The following is a 22,491-nucleotide window of genomic DNA, read 5'->3' on the forward strand; positions in this document are numbered from 1 at the left end:
ATGACTTATTATATTAATCTGCTGATCTTTACGGGAAAGCATTGTATGTACATTGTATCCAATATGTTCATATATATGTTTCTATATAGCCAAAATAGATGTTTCCCATTTACCACAAGGGACTCTCCCTTTTTATATATTTGTTCAGACCCAACCTCTCAATCAGTATGTATCTATGCTGTTTCTGGTGTAGGTGGGAGCAGAATATACTCATGTTGAGCCATACTGAAAATCAGCCAATAGGAGAGTGATTAGCACGTATGAACACAAGTCTTCATAAACAAAGCCTTGGCCCAGTGGTGCTATGCAACTCATTTGCACAAAAGATAAAATATTTGGGAAATCATCTCAATGGTGAAAACACAACATTACATATGAGTCAGATCTAACACAAAGTAATGACAGGTTTTAGAGTAGCAGCCGTGTTAGTCTGTATCCGCAAAAAGAAAAGGAGGCCTTGTGGCACCTTAGAGACTAACCAATTTAGCATCTGATGAAGTGAGCTGTAGCTCACGAAAGCTTACGCGCAAATAAATAAAGGAGGTGCCACAAGTCCTCCTTTTCTTTTTACAAATTAATGAGACATCTTACAACATACTTTGCAGGCTTCAACCACTAGGTGGCACTATAGTAAAAAGCTTTGCCTGACCTGGACTTACAGAGACCAGCATTTTACTTTTACACAGAAGGTTTTACACTTTGTCCTCCCCACCTCTCCCCAGTATAGCAATTAAAATCACAACTTTTTGTGAATGCTGTAAATTGCTTGATAAACAGACTCATTATTACTTTCTGTTGTGCACCAGATGGGCTGAAGGAACAGGCCCATTAAAATATAAATATTAGAGAAGCCTCCATGTCTTGAACACAGGAGGGTTCATTGCGATAGAGAGGACAGAAAACCTCGTCTATTCAGCTGCAAAGTGCACACACGTTATAAACACAAGTCGATTCATTTCAAATGAATACTTCGGAAGTGTTTGCAATACTTGCTGATTACAGCCATAGGCTGAAATTTTACACAGTTGACGTGCTGCCTAAATGTCTTCCTGACCTTCCCAGGACTGTATGATAGATGATATTCGCAGTGCTTGCCTATCTAAGTCATACTTAAATCTTAGCTCAGATTACACTCTCAGACCTCCTTCCTTGTCACTCCCTTAGTCACATCCCCTGTTGGTTTACTAACAGTTATTGTAGAATGCAGCCAGTCTAATCGGAATCCCTTTAAATGACAATTCACTGACTAAAAATGAATATTAAGAGAGAGTCAGACTTTTGATGTGTATGAAAAATTAAATGCGCTTGCACCAATAAGTAATTCTTATCTCTGGGCCTGCTACAGGGACAAATCCTATCTATTTAAAATACTGCAATGGGGATATCTGAATCAATCAAAATATTCCTCTGGGAATACTGAAAATTGAAAAAAATACAGTCAGCATGTTGCAGACCTAATATGATATTACTGCTGCTGATTTTTCAGTCTACTGAGGGTTGTTGCTATGCTACTCCTACCTCATGGCTAAAGCAGCTTGGTGACCCAGTTGTATCTATACATATTAAATGAGCAGGAGTGAAACAGATCTGATTCTATAAGGCTTTCCCCTTGTAACTAAATCCAGCTTTGCTGCTTTCTGTTTTGTGTGTGTTTACATGCTGTCGGCTCCGTAACTGGATTTTAGGTTAATCCAAAGAATACCTGAACCAGAATAAGGGCAATTTTCTGAACTACAACCTATATTTTAGAAGATATTACTAATATTTATCACAGGCCATTGAGAGAATAAGAAGACACCATAGAACACTTGCAAGTGTTAATCATCAGTGTAGATTTCAGAGAACTGGAAAATTTGAGCGAATTCAGCAAACAGTGGAGGTTTGCCTTGCAGTCCTGACATCATAGAGAATAACAGAGAATAGAATAATAATTTCATGTTAAAGTTTAGGGTTCATATCATGTTATGGAAAAATAATGTTTTTCTGTTATGTTTGCATGCAATTCAGAATAAAATCTTCAAGAGATGCTTCACATGCACAATACACATGCTTTATCGTGACCTATAAAAACCTCATTCTTTCAGGAGCATCATATTTAAAATAATTCTGCACATTCAGCTACCTGAAACAGGAATATATGTTGAATGTACTGTATGTAAACTTGTAATACTGTATCTCCTGATATTTGGCAATATAATGCTTAGTTCTTCCTTTTCATGCTAAACATGCTTTGAAACGTTTTTTATGCAGAGAAGGCACATACATTACAGAAACATTTAACACTGTTGGCATAAACATTTACTACAGAAGATACAATGAGAGATACCTATTGTACAATATATCAGTTACCATAATGAACTCTCTCTCTGTTGCATAGTTATTCAAGCAAAGACTACATGAAATATTTAGGATTAATTCTGGGCCAAACTCAGTATGAATTTACACTGGTCTACTGATAATTTCCAAAAGTACAAAATCTGGATTGCACAGAAATCAATGCAAAACTACCACCTGACAAAGGGACCAACAGTTGGAATAAAGGGTAAGATTCTGTGCAGTGCCTCTTGGAATTTCTGCACAGAACTTACATCTCAGGGGCACATGGGGATAATATGGCTTTAAGTCATTTTTGTGCCTTTTTGATCCTCCGCTGTTTGTGAAAGCTGGTGTAATTTAGACAGCCATGGGCACCTGTCTAAGTTATGGCAGACTCCCCAGCCTGCCTTCTACAACCTGCCCCTCCTTTCCTAGTCCCTCTAGATTTATACCAGCATACATGGCAGTACAACAATCTGGCCAACTGTTTCAAAAACATCAAGAAACTACCAAAGAAAGAACTTGTTCTTCTTTTAGAAAACTGTAACTAATAAGAGAACAATCAACTCCTTGCATCAAAGTAGTGGTCCTTTCTCTACTGGAAATAATTATTAACGTTAAGGCTAAATGAAGTAGCAGTAATAAAATCTGGGAATTAAAAGTACATGAACCTGACAATGAACTTGAGGACTCCATACCAAATACCCAGTCTCTTCTGACCTCCAAAACAAAGAATGTGTCAGTTGCGCCTGGAGCTTGCTTATCAGTGCACCTACAGCAAATGTGATGACAGTCACTTTCATACACAGAACAAAAATCAGACAAGCCTGTACACATAGACAAGTTAACTTTGAAATGTAGTTTAGTTCCAGTATCCTATTGAGGAAGAAGATGTCCAAAAAATGCATGAGATTGACACTAAGATAATATGGACAACAGCTAGGAGGCCTCTGACTGGCAAGACTTCTACATTTAAAGTAGTTATGGAACTGGAAACAACAACTGGATTCACTAGGCAGTGGAAGCAAAAGGTAGACATACAGTCCCATTTTATACACTATTAATTTACCAGAGAGATGGAGCTTAGTCTGGAAATCATTGTCATTTAAGCAATTTGCAAAGTTGTTGATAGTGATAGCTATAAGCAGGGACAATAGTAATCTGTGCTGAAGCCCAAACCAAGGAAGAGTGAATGTGGTCTAGCTAGTCTACCAGAATTGGAAATAGTTTCATTCCAGGTACACTGCTTAGCAGCAAATATGTATTTTTAATAACCTCTCTAGTCTCAAGATCCTGATTTCTAGTCTTCAGTTTCTAGTTTAATTGATTTGGCTCTTTGTCTACCCTGATGTATTCCAGCCTAGTCAAATCCAAAATTAGACAGATTTTGTTTTGAGGTCTTCTCAACTATGTTTTTGCTGCCCTTTTCCTTCAGTTTTTTTTAATAAAAAGAAAAAAAATTAAACAACATAAAACAACAGTAAACCTTAGCCAAGATATTCAAAACTAAGAGCCCAAAGTTAAATTTCTAAACCTACACTTAGGCATCTGCCTCATTTTCAGCGCTCTGAGTTTCCACTGCAGTCCACTACACAGGCATTGAGGTCAGTGGAAGCTGCTGAATACTCAGCATTCTTGAAAAATCAGGCAGGTGCCTAAATGTGCCTCAAAGTTAAACCCTTGGTTCTTTAACAACCTGGGCCCTATCACTGCTCGCAACTTGGAATTCCAGCTTTCAAGTGACATGGAAACTTCTGGCTAAATCTTCACAAAGGAGCCTTCTCTTTTCGGGGACCATTTTGATTTGTGCTCAGAATTTGCTTTGTGGGCACAAAGTTAGGAGCAAATTTTAAAGTCACCAGCCATTCCTGTGAAAAAAGGGGGAGCTAGTACTTATTCCAGACAAAAATGTAGCCCGTAATATCTAGCTCTAGGGAATAGAGAGGAAGCTGCTAGAGTGTACAAGGAATAACAAAATGGGAAGCAGAGTTACATGATTTTAAGGCACCCCTCACATGCTAAAGCTAAAACCAAATTGGTAGGCCTGTACTAATGCTTCAGGACCAGTAAATATTTCCAACCACTGGTCCTGGACCACTGATGACTAAGGAAAGAAACTGCAAACTCTGCACTCATTTTCTGTGTGACTCTTTTTCTGAGTTCTGAAAAAAAAAAAAATACTGTACTGGGGCAATCAGAATGTTTAAACTTAGCAGGCTTTATTAGTTTTTTTAAACACAACATGCAAGATGCAAAACCAGTAATAACTTAATTCCCAAATGCTTCATAATACAATTTCTAGTTATTCAGGGTTCAATTTAAATGGCATGCTAGGACCGAGCTGTTAAAACATACACTTATGTTCATTGAGGTTTTTTCTTGGCTTTATGCAGTAGCATCTTAGTGGTCCGAAATCAACGTCTACAATATTTTTTAAAGTACTTTCTTCTCTGTTCCGCACACAGCTCCCATTAACATAAATTGATATTATGTGCATATATCAACAGGGAAAGTGAGCCCAGGGCCACATTCTTTCTTCCCAGATTGTATGTTCCAGGCAAGACAGTAACAATAAGAGTATTAAATAAACTTTTCCAAGGTATTACTGTTTTGTGTACTGGGAGATTATTTTAAGTTAAGTGTTGATTCTGTCTGTCCATGAAATGCCCGTCACTCTGACAGCACAGTAATAGTCAAAGTTCAGCTCTGTTTGGTGTTTCATTCAGAACACCTCCATGTCGATGGACTACTTTGTTGGTTTATGCTACAATACATGAACACAGTACATTATAGGAGAGTATTGCTCAAAGGGCTAAGGAAAATAAGGAGTTTAAATAAATATATTCGGACCAAAAGAAATCCCACCAATGGTATAGATGGAAATGGTAAAATTGTTAAAAAATGCTGCAGCAAAGATAGAAGCGTTCAATAAATATTTCTGTTCTTTATTGGGAAAGAAGCAGGATGATGTACTCGTATCCTGTGAGGATGATGAGGTACTTTCCAGTCCATGAATAACTAAAAGAGAACACTAAACAACATCTACTAGAGATAAGCATTGTTATATTAGCAGGCCCAGATAACTTGCACCCAAAAGTCCTAAAAAAGCTGACTGAGGAGATCTGTGGCTTGCTGATGTTAATTTTAAATTTAGAATAAAAAAGAACTGTGAGAAGACTGGATGAGTGCTAATGTTGTGCCTATTTTCAAAAAGGGCAAGCAGGATGAGCAGGGTAACTATAGTCTGGGTTAGCCTGACATCAGTCTCATGTGAAATAATGGAAAAGCTGATACAGGATTAAATTAATAAAGAAGTAAAGTGTAGGAATATATTTAATGCCAGTCAACATAGTTTTATGGAAAACAGGTCTCCAATAAATCTGCTGTCATTCATTGATGAGATTACAAATTTGCTTCATAAAGGTAATTGTGCAGATGCAAAATGTGTAGACTTTTATAAGGCATTTGAACCAATACCGCACAATATTCTGATTACAAAATTAGCACAACACAATAACAATAAAGCACAAGTTAAATGGATTAAAATCTGGATAACTGACAGGTATCAAAAAGTAGTCATCCATGGGGTATCATCATTGAAGGGGATGTTATTTGTGGAATTCTGCAGGGATTGGCACTAGGCCTTGACACTATTCAACATTTTAATCAGTGATCAGGAAGTAAAGGTAAAATCACTGCTGATAAAATCTGTGCATTGCACAAAGATTGGTGAAGTGGTAAATTTTGATGAGAACAGGGCAATCATACAGAGCAATCTGGAACACTTGGTAAGCAGTGTCCTTTAAAACAAAACACATTTTACTGCAGCCCAATACAGAGTTATACATCTAAGGAGGAGGAATACAGGCCATACCTACAGAATGAGAGATTATCCTGGAAAGCAGTGACTCTGAAAAAGATTCAGAGCCCATAAAGGATAAGCAACTCAGCATGATTTCCCAGTATGGTGCTGTGGAAAAAAAGGGCCAGGGTGATCCTTGGATTTATAAAAAGGAGTAGGAATAGGGAGGAGATTGTATTTCTGTATACTGGATCTGCAAACCTATTGAAATTATACTTAAAAGTTTAGATGTTTGTTTAAAACATTTACAGCAATATTTTGAAAAAACAATTTTTTTCAAAGACAATCCCTCCCAATGCAAACAAAAATTGCTTATTTAATTAAGAGCGGTGTATATCTTGTCTTAAACATAAGGGCTCTGATCCAGCACCTATTAAAGTAAATGGAAGGGGTTTCACTGATTTCAGCAAATTGGAAAAGTCTTTTCCCACCGAGCAGTCTTAGGGTTAAATCCACACCTGGAATCAGAGGGCTACAGCTCGACTGATATCATTAGAGTTCCATCCAGGTACTTATGGTCTGAATTTGACCAACTGACTTTCAAACTTCTTGCATAGATGAAGGCTCTTAGAATTGTCTTTCCATGGCCCAATTTAAACCTCTGCTTCCAGGACCACCCTCATGCTCTGGCTTAAAAAAACAACAAAAAAACCCCACCAATTTTTCCTCACTCTCTGCTTCTCTCCAGGACGTAATTCCTCTCTTCCCTTTTTACTCTGAGGACCATCTCTTTGCTTTTCCAAATCAGTGACTTCTGACTGCTTCCTACTTTCTCACCTGTCAGACCTCTCCCATTCAGCTGCCCAGTCTTATCCCTCTGCTGCCAAGACTCCCTCTCTCAGTCCATTTCATTCTTATCACTCGACCACCTTCTGCTACTTCTTGACCTCAGTGATCCACCTCAATATCTTCAGCAACGCTCCACCTCCTCTCAAACAGCCTTGTTATTTAGAATGTTACAACATCATGAAAACTTGGGTGATTCTCTAGCAGCTCCATGGGACCACTATTGCCTAAGTAACTATGCTAAGATTTTCCAAGACTCCTCAGAGAATTAGGAGTCAAACGCTTATTAAAATTCAATGGGAGGTAGATGTCTATTTCCTTTGAAGATTTCAGCCTACAATTTGATTGACTGTATGAGAGGGCTGGGAGGTGTATTGTTTTAAAACAATTCTGCCCCCAACCTCCCTCTCACACATTTCCAAACCACAGCATAATAGCTAGAGATGAGCTTTCAAAGCATGATTCTATTATCCCTAGCATGCTCATAATATTTCATTTCCAGTACCTAAACAGTAAATATTTGGTTGTATTTTTATAAAGGGTAAGTGATTCTAAGAAGCCCTACAGCTTCTGACCTTTAACATGTCTGTTGTTACAAGTTAGTGTTTTCCTTGGTGCATATTTTTACCCTCTGCAGGCTTGAAGTTGAAATACATTTCTCCAGAAACCACAGCCTACCCACAGTCATAAACAAATTACACTCTCTGTGTCAACATTTGCAACCAAGTCTCTAAATCACAGTGTGCTGGGATTGAATTGCTACCCCTATCATCTACCACTTACTGCTATCAAAGCATATAACCGGATTAGTGGGAAAACAGCTGTATTACTCATACATTTAAGCTCTTTCTAACAGCAGGTTTCCTTTCTGCAACAAAGCACAGCTCTTCAGATAGCAGAAATGCAAATCCCAGAGGAAATTATGACATATTAACCCTTGACAGTCTTTACATGACTTAAATAGTTCAGGCAGCCCTTTCTCCCTGGAAATAAATGCAAGGACTACATTAAATATGTAGAACTAAAGTGTTTAGCACATGCAGTTTTAAGCTTGTTGTTCCCCAGGATTTCTACATAAACCTAGCACGACTGATTAAATCACACTGTGCCACTTCCTAGAGCTGATTGACATGACCCTAAATCCCAGTCTCTCAGGTGTGGGCATGAAGAGCTACATGAGGGTTTTGTGGGGCAACATCTTGGCATAGTTTAGCTGCAGAACAGAGATCTGGATAATTTAACATCTCATTGCTAAATACTGCTGTGATTATTAAATTTATCAAGCTGTAAAATATTGTTACTTTCTTGGCCAAAAGATATAGAAGGGAAAAAGTGTAACTGCCGATAAAGGGAAGTCATACTTCGTAACTGTAATTCTTCAAGATGTACAGTCCCTACCTGTATTTCACCGTGGTTATGCATGTAGTCCATGCACCTGAGACCAGAGATTGGTGGTGGTCCCCAAGGCACTGGGTACCTTTGATGCCAAATGCGGGGTGGTACCCCTTTGGATGGACAAGGCTGGAAGTAGAAGGTTCTCAAATCTCTGTCTAGACAGAACTCTCTAGGTGAGGAAAAGATGGTTCCACCAAAATGTCCCAACTCTCCAGAAGATTTGATCCAGTTCTATTGGTAGTGCCATTGGTACCAGTATCAGAAAACAACAGTTAGCAGATGGAATGGGAGATGAGCTTCTCCCTGGTGTTAGAATCTCCCTGGTGAGGGTTGGCCACTCGGGGGTGGAAGTGGGGAACGTTAGTCCAGGAGAAGCATCTATCCTCTGGTGTGGTGTCGTACATTGGAGCCTTAGAAAGGCTGAGTCTTGTTGCCCTGCACCACTGGAGACAGTGTGAAGAAACTCTCAGTAGTCAGTGGTTCCTCCTGAGGCGGTGGTGCTACTAGTGATGGAGACTCCAACTGCATGGTTAACATCAGTACTGATGGTTTGTGGGCCTGCAGCTCTCAATACTTTGCTTTAGTCAGTACCGAGGTTTGTGTTGATGATGATGGGAGGAGTGGTGCTGAAGTAGCCTTGCTCCTGTGCCCTTTTTGATCATGGTCTTGAGGCTTAAGAGGACCTAAGTCCTTGTGTCCTGGGCAGAAAGACTTTCCCAACTTGGATGGAGATGGATCCCTTCTCTTACAAGGTCCAGGAGCCGATCTATTCTTACGTTTATGAGAGTCACTCTTATTCTTGTGAGAAGGCCATGATGAAGGGTCCTTCACGCTAGTCGTTCCCACTCCTGAGTCAGACATCAAGCTATGATGAGCACACTTGATGTCTCAGGCCAACGTACAGGGTCTGGATCTGACTGAGGGCTTGTGGCATGTTCCATTAGATGCTTCTGAAGCCAGAGCTCTTGCGCCTGCCACATTTGGCTGGGAAAGAAGAGGCAAATACTGTCCTTAACAGAGATATGAGCTTCTCTGAGGCAGTAAAGGCAGCGCTGGTGGCCATCGCTGACTGAAAAGGGGTGGAAGACAATTTTTAAAGCCTGGGCACCTGGTCATAACCTAAATCCTGTGCCGGGGGATTGGAGGATTCCCTGGGGTGGGGATTGTGATAGGGTTTCCACCCCACACAAGGCCTGAAGGGGTTAAGGTGGCCATCTGGGCCAATTAACTGCCCAGGATGCATCTGGAGGAGGATCCAGGGAGTAGGGGTTAATTGGATGAGGCTTATCTGGATGGGAACAAGAGGGGCCTGTATAAAGCCCAGAAGCTGAGAGCAGCTCGGCTGCTGCAGGGAAGTAGTCTGGGAAGTAGTCACACTCTGGGAGAAGGGAGATGTTTTTGGTGCTATAGAGGCAAGTAGCCTACAGTTACTCCCTGGGAGGAGGGAGTTTGCGGCTGGTGAGCCCAGAGAAGGAGGGAGAGCCAGAAGGTAAGGAAAGGCTCAGGGGAAAGTCAGCAAGATTCAAGATGGTGCAGAATTTGGCTGCTCATTAGAAGGCCCTGATGGAACCCTGTGTAGAAGGCAGGTTCCTCTACCAGCCACTGGGTGAAGTGGCTCCATGGGGCATTGAACAGGAAGGTTGCCTAAGACTGCTGATGAGGAAAGACTGATACCCCAGAAGGGGGAAGCACGCATAATGACCTAGCCAAAGGTATGAGTCATAAAAAGGGAACACGCTGAGTGAGAGAGAGAGCGCGTGGCAGTAGGGCACACAGCAAGCAGCAAAAAGGGGCCTCAGGCCTGGAAAGCGCTGATTCACCAGAGTGGCCAGGTGGAGGTGCCAGCTGCCGTGAGTGGACCCTGTGATAGGGGAACTATGAAAACCGCTAACAATAACTACCAATATAAGCTTTCAAATATCAAGAGAAAAGAATGTCAAAGAAGATCAATTCCAGGAACTGGAGGATTTCAACTTATGCCATGAGGCAATAAGAAAGAAGTGAAGACCCTTTGGTTCCCATTGCTGCTTATACCCTCAGTATGGAGTATAAGGAGAGCAACTGTGCAGGCACAGACCACGGGACACTAGTTGCTAGAAATTGCCAGTCTCAGAAACATGGAGCATATGTGTATCTACAGTAAAATACAGATAGGGACCAGCACATGAAGAAGAACCTACAATTCTTGCTAAGGTTAATATAAGCCAGCTGACTAATACTCGTACCAGTTACCACCCAGATTTTTATTCATTAGCTATAAACGTTGTTAACCAATAATATCGGCTCACTGAATAAAGTTACAGTTCTTTCACGTGAATAAAGAGCTTTGTTTTGTTTCAGGGGGAATCAATTTGGAATCGTTAACATGATTATTCCTATTATTATGAACATGACCTTTCATGAACATAACACCATTCATCCAAATGATCCTCAGATGATTTTATGAAGTATAGATGGGAAGAATTAGATTACATTGGGCTTAGAAAAACAATCACTGACCCCACTACTCTTTAACTGCATAAACCATCAGATTTTTCTGTAAAAAGGAGAAGAAAAGCAAGCGAACAAAAATTGTTTAAAATGGAAGAATCCCATATTCAATTAAAAGTGAAGCTGAGGCAGCACATCCTACTAAGAGTCTGCTGTGTGCTGAAGTTATATATGTAATTTAAAACAATCTAGTTTTATTTATCTCCATTTTTGTAGTTTGTTTATTTTTTGTGTTTCACTCTGGTAAGCTATTAGATAGTGGTAACCAGTTTAAGTGAAACAAAAAGTAAACTATTAAAATCAATAATCACCACAGCAATTAATGTCAATTTTGTGTTGGGTGAATGCCACCTAAATTTAAGTTATATAAAAAAATCCTTATAGTGGACTATTTTATTCTCATTGTCATCATTTATATATATTTAGTGCCATGCTGTCAGTGTTTGACTTGGCTTTGAGATTTTGGCTGGGCTGTGGAAAAATTAAAGAAAGCAAAAATAATATAAAAAAATAAAAACATCATTAAAAACAAAATATGACTGAACCAAAGTTGTTCTATTTTTACTTCCATTGCCTGAAGAAAACCTTGTGGCAGTAAAATCATTTCAAACTTGCTTTCCTATTTGTGGCATACACATCCCATTTTCTTGTCACAGAAAGCAAAATGTCATAGTTGAAATTCAGTCTTGTTTTACAACTGCAATCCAAAATAGGGTTTTAGATACTTAAAAATATAGGTTATAAAAACTGAATTGTGATACTCAAAAGATATAGCCTATTTTTAAACGGTATACATACACAACACCACCACCACTTTCCAAACTGCAGTGTAGAAAAATATTTAAAAGATGTCATATTCTGTTATGCACAGATCTGTGGGCCTTGACTTCCCATGAGTATAAATGCCCTAAGACAAAACTATCCTTGACTTCCACAATGAAGTCTCTAAACACTAGCACACGCCACAAAAGCATCACAAATGTTCACTGGATTAGAAAATATATTGATATTCTGCAGGGGTTATAATTCAACTGCTGAGGTTACTGCGAAAGCATTCAAATGGTATTTAACACCTTTGATGTGATGAGTCCTTATTTTCATACAGTACCAGATCTTGCTTGCCTAGCTCACTTGAGTAAAGCGAGGAGGATTTCCCAAGTATTCAAAAGGATATATGAGCAACAGAAAAAAAAAAACAACAGTTGCTCCACATTAAAAAAAAGGTCAAGAAAAAAAAACAGAGCATAAGTTCCCCTATGTACGTGACTGTGCATGTATGTTCATGTACACATATTTCAGCAGGCACTTTGGTCATGCTGGATATAGTTAAAGTTTGGTCATGCCTAGGGCTGGGAACGGTAGTGAACAATGTTCTTCATTCCAAATTATTCAACTAATACTTCACGCTAACAACATTTCCATCTATGAACTCCTCATGAGTTTCCCATGTGTATTTGCTATTCATTATTAGTTGTGCATAGTTGGAGCGTAGGCTACAGAGATCCTGGATCAAGGCAGGACCTGAAGTAGGTTCTCCGTTGTGGTCAGGCAGGAAGCCTGCGAAACAGGCCAGAGGGGCTGAGGGGGAGTGTCTGGAGAGGCCTTAAGCAGAGATTGGGAGGAGCCTGATTGTGGGGGTCACCACCACAGCCGACCCACTAAATGGCAGGTTTACATCCCTTCTAGGTCCTTTCCCCTGGTAATGACATGATAGATTGTAAACGCATGAGATAATGCAACCATCTCAATTTGTCCATTCATTTCCACCTAAAACCACTCAGCCTAACACAAGCTGAATAATTAAGGAAACTCAAGCTTTGAAGTCTTCCAGACATAACCAACCGAGGATAACCTAAAGGTACCATAACTTAGTAATTCTGAACACTTAGGTTGGTAAGACTATAAAGTTCTTGTCTAAAGCAGCAGGAAATAATGAACTTGGGACCAGATCCTCAGCTGCCAAAAACTGGCATAGCTCCATTGAACGCAATAAACCATGCTAATTTACACCAGCTGAGGATCTGGCCCTTTTCTCTTAAACCGGAGAAGATCCAGAAGGACCAAACAATGAGATTTCAATTCATTTTGGCAGGCATCACCATTTACATTAGTGAAAAGGTTTTTCTGCTTTAATAAACAACTGAGCATGAGGTATTTTCCACTGCAGTTCAAACCAAAGAAAACCCTCTAATTCACTATTAAGAACTTTAAGGCAGAAAATGCCACTTCCATAAAACTTCCTTCCATACTACTAGAAGAGAGGGCTAACTAGACTGAGAGATAAAAAATGAAGCAGTAAATGGTGTTCAAAGAGATTTTGAAAGTGTTATTTCAGGACTTTCTCCCTGCAGCCTGGTTATAATTTATCAATAGAAGTTGAAAATCATCTCCAAAATCATTACATAGTTACTCACCACACATGCAGTCTCTTGGCTTTAAGGGTCTGTCAGTGCTTCCATTATAAATTCCTATATTCAGAGTTGTATAGTTCAGTCATAAAAAAATAAAAATAAAAAATGCTCCAGGCTAAGCCATGGTATTCTACGGTTCCCCACTTTTTAAAAACAAACTACACCAAAATAATCTATTTTCCCATCACACAGATTTGCTGTTCAGAACTTGGCATATTCAATCCCAGGCAAGAGCTTGAAAAGCAATGCTAGTCCAAGAGACTGTTTTAAATTACAATATTTCTTGAATCTACAGATTTAGGAAGAAAAGTTAAAGAAATCACAGTAACTGTAATTTTTTGAGTTTACTGCCTCTGCCCAGGCATACATTTTGGAGATATACCTCCTCTGCAAGCCTGAGCTTTATTATCCTTCCAGAAAACTAGGTTCATGCCAGGCCTCCAGTTACAGATACACATGGATGCAAGGAAACCTGAAGAAAACAGCAATTACTACCAATCACATGGCAAATGATCCTGGTGCTATACACAGGCTGAAGAGTGAGACTTTGTATGGGTAGCAACTGTTGCCTACATAGAAATAAAGGCCCTCTTGTGTGCCAGTTTGATTGCAATGTGAAAATACGCAACTTTCAAGCCAGAAGTCCAGAACAAGTATTAAGAGGCAAGAGCAGGAATGATGGAATACAGGGTCAGCATGTTGAACATTAACTTCCTGGTGTAATAGGTCAATTTCTGAAGATTCATAATGGAGCAAAAGCCATCTTTGGTTTTCAGCATGAAGAAATACCTTGAATAGAAGCCTCTCCCTTCTGTAGCACTGAGGCAATTTCATAGATTCTAAGGCCAGAAGGGTCCACGGTGATCATCTGGTCTGATCTCCTGTCCTACACAGACCATAGAACTTCTGTAGCCCCATTCTTAGGACAAAATCCACCTTTGCACTGAGATTCATCTGATGAGAGGGATACTTGCCAAGGAATTAGGAAGGAGAATTCAGATACAGCATGAGGTGGAATTTGATCAAGTAACTGAACTGAACAATCTATAGCAGTCAATAATTCACAGCAATTCCACTCCCTTCTGCAATGAAACAGAGCAGATGGTCTGCAAAAGGAGGAAGGGAGAGTCAGGAAAGCCACATGCAAGCTGGTTCTAGGCTTTCAAGTAATACTTTAACACTCAAGGCTAGCAAGTGAAACAGATGTATGGGCAGCTGACATTGCAGCTGCCTCTGTCTGGCATTGTTTCTCTTTACCTAGTCTTCTGTTGTCAAGAGTGGGGTTTCTGGACATAAGAACAGAAACCATCAAGTGAAAGGTGTTGTGTCTGATAACCAAATGAAAACGACGTAATGCTTCCTTTGCTCAGGCTGTATGAACCCTCCCTCCACTGACCTTGCAATGGACCTGGTTTGCTTTATGTCTGATTTGCTCAAGGGTCCTCTTCACTATACTAAAGAACCCCCCCCACACACACACACTCTCTAATGAGAAGATGTATAACTCAGCTCTTTGCCTCAATTAAGTGAGAGCATGGAGAACTTAATCCAAAAGTAAAGACGACAGATGATGTCTGTCGTAACTGCCCTAACAGAAGTGTCAGAGCATAGGATTCTTGCTTGACTCTACATCCCCCTAAGACAGCCTCTACTTATGCTCCACTGGCAAATGATCTAAGCAGTGGAAGCATCTGATACCAAAGCTGAAAGAGCTATCTTGGCCTGGTAGCTGTCCATATAGATCTGCAATTCCAGAAGAACAAACCTTCCTTCCTTAAAAAGTTATTCTTCTTTGGCACTTTACCAGACAGGAAGGAACAACCTGGTTAGAAGCCCTGCATCATCTTTCTGGCTGCTAAGACTACCAAGGTGTAAAAGTGGTTGAAGAAATTCTGGAGTCCTTGCCAAGATATGGGAGATAGGCAATCAGCTTTCCTTGGTGCTGCAGGAGCTAATCCTAGTGTCAGCCATATGTCAACGGCATGTCCAGTTATTTAATCAGAAGAATATTTTCCCTTAAGTATTCCTGGGGGAATTCTGCGCCACTGTGCACATGCAGAATTCATGTCCCCTTCAGATTTTTTTCTCTCCGGAAAATACATTCTGCCAGAGAAGAGCTGCAGTTACACCTTTCTCCCACCCAGTGGTGCCAGAACAGAGAGCAGCCAGTTAACTGGCAATAGCAGTCAGCAGCCAGCTGTGGTACTCACAGTGCCCTGCCCGTGGAGCCAGGTTAGGATGCATGGGATATGGGGAAGAGGGAACAGTCAAATCAGGGGACATGGAGCTAATGGGGGGTTACAGACTAGGATTCAGAAGGGCTAGTGGGAGGGGGAACAGACTGGGGTGGGGTGGAATGGGGGTGCAGGGCCACATGGGAATAGGGAACAAGGGATGCAGGGCTACATGGGGACAGTGGAGGGGTGACTGAATGGGGATGCAGAGTCGCATGGGGACAGAGGCACATGTGCCTGAATGAGAGACTAAGGGTCAGCCAGAATCTGCATGGGGGAGACTCCCCAACTCCTCAACAATCCCTCCCAGCTCCCAGAAAAACCTTGTTCTATACTTCTCCCACCAACCCCCAACAACCTTCCAGGTTCACTCCCAGGTTCATTCCCAGAAATTACTTCCCTCTCCCTCAGCTCCTCCATTACTCCTGACTCCCCCAGTTTGGGATTTCATGCGACCACCCTACCTAGGCCATTCATACGGAGATCGTTGCATATCGGCTTCCAGCTTTTCAGTCCTGTCAGCACTGTGTAGGAAACTCATTCCATGAGTCTTTTGGTGAAGGGTTGGTGAATGATGATGGTGAGATACTGGGGTGGTGAAAACTACTGATACCAGTAGACTGTCCACGCATAATAGTTTAATGTTTAACCTGTGGTGCATAGTAGCAGGATGCACACTCTGGAATGTCACAACCTTTATCCAACAGAGAGCCGAGGCTCGATGGCCATGTCTGTGTCTGCCCTGCAGAGCCTGCTAACTCGGCTATGTGGTTCTTGCCATTGTCCAAAGAGGGTCCTCCACCAGGCATTTGAGGCTTGACAGTCATTGATCCATATTATGATTCTTTCAGCCATTTAAGCTCTGACCGTTCACTCAGATCATTAATTTCTATATTAAACAATACACTCAACCATTTGTCATGATGTAACATGAACTGCACTAAATTACACCAGCTGAGAATTTAGTCTGTTATACACAGGTATAAATGAGTAAGCAAGTTGAAAGTCAGTGGAGAATCAACTCCTTACCCTCATCTTATTATTCTATCTCAAATAAGCAGCTCTCATATTTTCCACTACTGAGGCTGGGAAGCATATGATGATCTCAGTAGAAATTGCACATGCAGAACAAATGAATAATGTTCAATAGAGAGCAACAATGTGGATTAAAAAAGAGAATTTTGCTCTAATAAACCAAAATTTTCTTAAAATTAAGCTTTCTTGCATCATGGTAAAAAGCAAACTTTGCCTTGCAGAGTCGTGGATCAGCCAATCACTTCTAATTTCAAATCCACGTCTCAAAGTTTCAGTGCCTTTCATTATATTTAATAAAATGTTTGCATCACATATTTCAGCTTGGAAGCACTGTGTGTCCAGTTTAAGGCACAACCAACTCTGGCCCAGAAAAGAGCCTCTTTGTATCACTGCTGCCACTACCAGTTACTGAAAGAATTGATACTCACTGAAACTACATTCACAAAATCATCATCTGACAAGGTTTCTAGCATCTCAATGACGGAGGTTCGGATCAACTTCAGCGTCAGTCCACTAACGCTCCCACTCCTGCATAACAGAGAAAATTTGAAAAAATGGATTGAAGGAGTTCAGTTGAAAACATACAGTGGAACTAGATTTTATAAACTGGCTCCCATATTTTCATACTCAAGATTGCTTCAGAAGTGCTTACTCAGCCCCAAGTCTCACCTTTAAGAGTTGCTCTGCAATGGCAATACTTGTTACAGAAAATAAAAAGTTCCAGAATTAGTCTCCAAGCCATAACTTTGTGGCTCAGAGGAATAGTTTTGTCACCTGACCCATGACCCACAGTGACACATCATTTCCTCACTTTCAATTCATGATTGCCATGAGAATTTATCACATACAAATTGTGTGTGTGTTCCCTAAAAATTCTTCTACTCTCTTCTATTCAGTCAAGGCGTTATATTTTCAGGGATCTAAATTGCGGCATGTTTGTTTCAGGGCAAAGCTCAAACCTTGGGAGGGAGGAAGGGGTGGAATTGCAAATGCTGATAAAACACACCTCTGCAATACAGGAGTATTTGACTGCATTTAAAAGCATCAAATGCAATCTCTCCCAGTGAGGCAAAGAACCAATGAATAGATTTTTTTTTCAGTATAAAGCAATCTGGAGTCACTTCAAGCCTGATGATTCCCCCAGACTCTTGACATTGGCTTAACAAAGGAAATCTTGACAGGGGGAAGAAAGGAGAGCTGCAGAATATGGACGCTGGACTTCAGAAAAGCAGACTTTGACAACCTCAGGGAACTGATGGGCAGGATCCCCTGGGAGAATAACATGAGGGGGAAAGGAGTCCAGGAGAGCTGGCTGTATTTAAAGAATCCTTATTGAGGTTACAGGGACAAACCATCCTGATGTGTAGAAAGAATAGTAAATATGGCAGGCGACCAGCTTGGCTTAACAATGAAATCCTTGCTGATCTTAAACACAAAACAGAAGCTTACAAGAAATGGAAGATTGGACAAATGACCAGGGATGAGTACAAAAATATTGCTCGGGCATGCAGGAGTGAAGTCAGGAAGGCCAAATCACACCTGGAGTTGCAGCTAGCAAGAGATGTTAAGAGTAACAAGAAGGGTTTCTTCAGGTATGTTAGCAACAAGAAGAAAGTCAAGGAAAGTGTGGGCCCCTTACTGAATGAGGGAGGCAACCTAGCGACAGAGGATGTGGAAAAAGCTAATGTGCTCAATGCTTTTTTTGCCTCTGTCTTCACGAACAAGGTCAACTCCCAGACTGCTGCACTGGGCAGCACAGCATGGGGAGGAGGTGACCAGCCCTCTGTGGAGAAAGAAGTGGTTTGGGACTATTTAGAAAAGCTGGATGAGCACAAGTCCATGGGGCCGGATGCGCTACATCCGAGAGTGCTAAAGGAGTTGACTGATGTGATTGCAGAGCCATTGGCCATTATCTTTGAAAACTCATGGCAATCGGGGGAGGTCCCAGATGACTGGAAAAAGGCTAATGTAGTGCCCATCTTTAAAAAAGGGAAGAAGGAGGATCCTGGGAACTACAGGCCAGTCAGCCTCACCTCAGTCCCTGGAAAAATCATGGAGCAGGTCCTCAAGGAAATCAATTCTGAAGCACTTAGAGAAGAGGAAAGTGATCAGGAACAGTCAGCATGGATTCACCAAGGGCAAGTTATGCCTGACTAATCTAATTGCCTTCTATGACGAGATAACTGGCTCTATGGATGAGGGGAAAGCAGTGGACGTGTTGTTCCTTGATTTTAGCAAAGCTTTTGACACGGTTTCCAACAGTATTCTTGCCAGCAAGTTAAAGAAGTATGGGCTGGATGAATGGACTATAAGGTGGATAGAAAGCTGGCTAGATTGTCGGGCTCAATGGGTAGTGATCAATGGCTCCATGTCTAGTTGGCAGCCGGTATCAAGTGGAGTGCCCCAAGGGTCAGTCCTGGGGCCGATTTTGTTCAATATCTTCATAATGATCTGGAGGATGGTGTGGATTGCACCCTCAGCAAGTTTGCAGATGCTGGAGGGTAGGGATAGGATACAGAGGGACCTAGACAAATTAGAGGATTGGGCCAAAAGAAATCTGATGAGGTTCAACATGGACAAGTGCAGAGTCCTGCACTTTGGACGGAAGAATCCCATGCACCGCTACAGACTAGGGACCGAATGGCTAGGCAGCAGTTCTGCAGAAAAGGACCTAGGGGTTACAGTGGACAAGAAGCTGGATATGAGTCAACAGTGTGCCCTTGTTGCGAAGAAGGGCAATGGCATTTTGGGATGTATAAGTAGGGGCATTACCAGCAGATTGAGGGACATGATCGTTCCCCTCTATTCAACATTGGTGAGGCCTCATCTGGAGTACTGTGTCCAGTTTTGGGCCCCACACTACAAGAAAGATGTGGAAAAATTGGAAAGCGTCCAGCGGAGGGCAACAAAAATGATTAGGGAACTGGAACACATGACTTATGAGGAGAGGCTGAGGGAACTGGGCTCGTTTAGTCTGCAGAAGAGAAGAGTGAGGGGGGATTTGAGAGCAGCCTCCAACTACCTGAAAGGCGGTTCCAAAGAGGATGGAGCTAGACTGTTCTCAGTGGTAGCAGATGACAGAACGAGGAGTAATGGTCTCAAGTTGCAGTGGGGGAGGCTTAGGTTGGATATTAGGAAAAACTTTTTCACTAGGAGGGTGGTGAAACCCTGGAATGCATTACCTAGGGAGGTGGAATCTCCTTCCTTAGAAGTTTTTAAGGTCAGGCTTGACAAAGCCCTGGCTGGGATGATTTAGTTGGGGATTGGTCATGCTTTGAGTAGGGTGTTGGACTAGATGACCTCCTGAGGTCCCTTCCAACCCTGATATTCTATGATTCTTTAGGCTTTTGAACAGCTTAAGATAAACTGTGGAGAGCTAGAATACAATACATTAAGCATACATGAGTTGTCATCCTTTTGGTCACCAAACTATGCAAATTAATTCTCAGACAAATCCAGCTCTTTGCTTCTAGTACTTTCTTTTGTGTTTCACAACAAGCTCTGGCATTCACCTGAGATATTTTATATTGGTTATTTCAGTAATTGAGATGTTTATGTCCAACATCAGATGGACATAAAGCGGTGGTTCCCAAACTTATTCCCCAGCTTGTGTAGGGAAAGCCCCTGCCGGGCCAGGCCACTTTGTTTACCTGCCGCGTCCGCAGGTTCGGCTGATCGCAGCTCCCAGTGGCCACGGTACACTGCTCCAGGCCAATGGGAGCTGCTGGAAGCGGCGGTCAGTATGTCCCTTGGCCCGCGCCGCTTCCAGCAGCTCCCATTGGCCTAGAGCAGCGAACCGCGGCCACTGGGAGCCACGATAGGCTGAACCTGTGGTCGTGGCAGTTAAACAAACCGGCCTGGCCTGCCAGGAGCTTTCTCTGCACAAGCGGCGGAACAAGTTTGGGAACCACTGACATAAAGACATCCTAATATCAAGGCCGTTTTTTTCAACAATTCAAATGTCTTATTTTTAACCTCATCTCTTCTTCAACTTGCAATAGTTTGTTCAAAAGGTGCCAAATAGCTTTTCATCTCTCCAGTATTAATATCCAGTCTTTAAACACTTACGCATCAACTAAAATAAGCATGTCTTTTGGAGATGCAGCTCCTTGGATGTACCTGAAATAAACAAATGAAAAGATATGAAAGACAAAAACTTGAAAACACCACTCTACATTTGATCCAAAGACCCTCTGATCTCTAAAACCAAGTCTAGCTGAACCAAAGGAACTCCCCAGTTGCATTTCAGTAGGAAATTCATGCACTGTCACTTTTTCTCATTGCTTCTCCTTCTAGGTAAACCAAGGTTCAAGTAACAATAGTGAGACCTGGAGGTAGTACGTAGGAATTCACTATTCTTGTACGTTGACAACAGAGAGGGGTGAATAGGATTTGAGAGCTAAATATATCTTGATGACAAGTTAGCAGGTGAATTATTACAGCAGCCCAACTCAGGCAAAGATGTTTTTCTAATGAGAGTATGAGTAAAATGTGGCAAGAGCGACCACTCATTGGAATTAGTAAATGTGGTTGCTTGTAAGATGCCGTGTCTCTTCAAAGGAATGGCATTGCCACCTTTACTTCTGAACTGCTGCTGTCAGCGGCACTGCCCTCAGAGCTGGCAGGCCAAATAGCAGTTTCTTCCCAGTTAAATTATAGGGGGAAAATGTTCTGTGCCCTCTGCAAGTAGTTGCTTGTGACAGATGGTCTCTCTTCAGAGGTGATCACTCAGGCAGGTTTGACTGTATACTTAACCAATACAAATAAAAATGAGCAAAATACAAATGAGAAAATACAGCGAGCAAAAAATGGAATGGTATTCTGATGGAAAAAACGCTAAAGGTCAGTACTGAAAAAGAGCATTTTCAGAGAATGTCCACTGCTCTGCTGACTGTAGTACTAGCCTAACCTCTAGGACTGTGTTTGTAAATCATTCTGGAATTGGTTCATTTTGATCATCCTAATTTGGTTTGGTTTGTTGCCTTCAATCCAAGTGTTTAATGGTCTTATCGTCATGCCACCTGGGTATTTGTCTTTATCATGAAAATTCCTTCTGTATAGCAATATGGTATAGCATATATGTCACCTACCGAAAAAGCTGAACTGAGTTTACAAAGTGAAAATATTTTAAAATTTGAACTTTAAGTCCTCAAAAATTATCAGAAGAGGGTTTAGTGTAGTATTTAGCACATATTTACTATTTATTTTGTCTTTTATCAGAATATGTACTATGTTGACAATTTCATGTGCTTCAGTCCTCCAAAGAAAGCTTACCATGGTCTTCTGCGAACATCATATAGATCTATCTTGTTTGGAGTTCGGCTTTTATCTACCCATGGGGAGGCTAAAAATGAAAGAAGATATATTGTACTCATTTCAGTATATTGCACATTATTTGAAGAAAATAACATAATGCTAAAGACTTTTAGAGAACATTAAAAAACCCTTTAATATGTGGTATATCAATATTTCACACTATTAGCACTATATAAATAATAACATGTGGTAGGATGTTAGGATGTTCTTTATCTTCTTACACTTTACTAAAAATATTGTTTTTATTAAAACAGTTCAAAGGGAAGTATTGCCATTGACTTCAATGGTCCCAAGATTTCACCCAAAGTATTTCTGGGATGGGAGGTAACCTTTTAGGACAAACAGATACTTTATAAAACAAACTTTTAAAAATATTCTGGCCTATGGAAATGCAAGCCTGATCCAAAGCTCATTGAAGTTTACAGGAGTCTTTCCACTGACTTAAATGGGCTTTGGCTGAAATCCTTAATTAGGAAACAGATATGGCATAAAAGTATCCTGAAAATGACATGCAACTAAAGTATCTATGTCTGCAAAACTCCAGAAGAGGGAAATCTGAAGAAATCAGGAAGATTCTTAATCTTTGTAATACACATCAGCTCCATTGTCCTCTACACAAAAAGATCAACGCAAGCTATGTCCAGAG

At 41.0% G+C, this 22,491-nt stretch overlaps 1 protein-coding gene across 2 annotated transcripts in view; it reads right to left on the minus strand.

Moving 5' to 3' along the window:
* Positions 1-22,491, minus strand: part of CACNA2D1 (calcium voltage-gated channel auxiliary subunit alpha2delta 1) — a 651,754-nt gene that overhangs the window by 150,376 nt on the left and 478,887 nt on the right. For both annotated transcript variants that reach the window (XM_074942556.1, XM_074942557.1), the window contains exons 8-10: positions 21,804-21,873; positions 20,598-20,648; positions 16,958-17,057 (exon numbers count right to left, since the gene is read on the minus strand). In XM_074942556.1, the coding sequence (XP_074798657.1) occupies positions 16,958-17,057; positions 20,598-20,648; positions 21,804-21,873 (221 nt within the window). The remainder of the gene's footprint in view (positions 1-16,957; positions 17,058-20,597; positions 20,649-21,803; positions 21,874-22,491) is intronic.

Source organism: Natator depressus, chromosome 1 (genome assembly GCF_965152275.1).
Source record: "Natator depressus isolate rNatDep1 chromosome 1, rNatDep2.hap1, whole genome shotgun sequence".
NCBI lineage: Eukaryota > Metazoa > Chordata > Testudines > Cheloniidae > Natator > Natator depressus.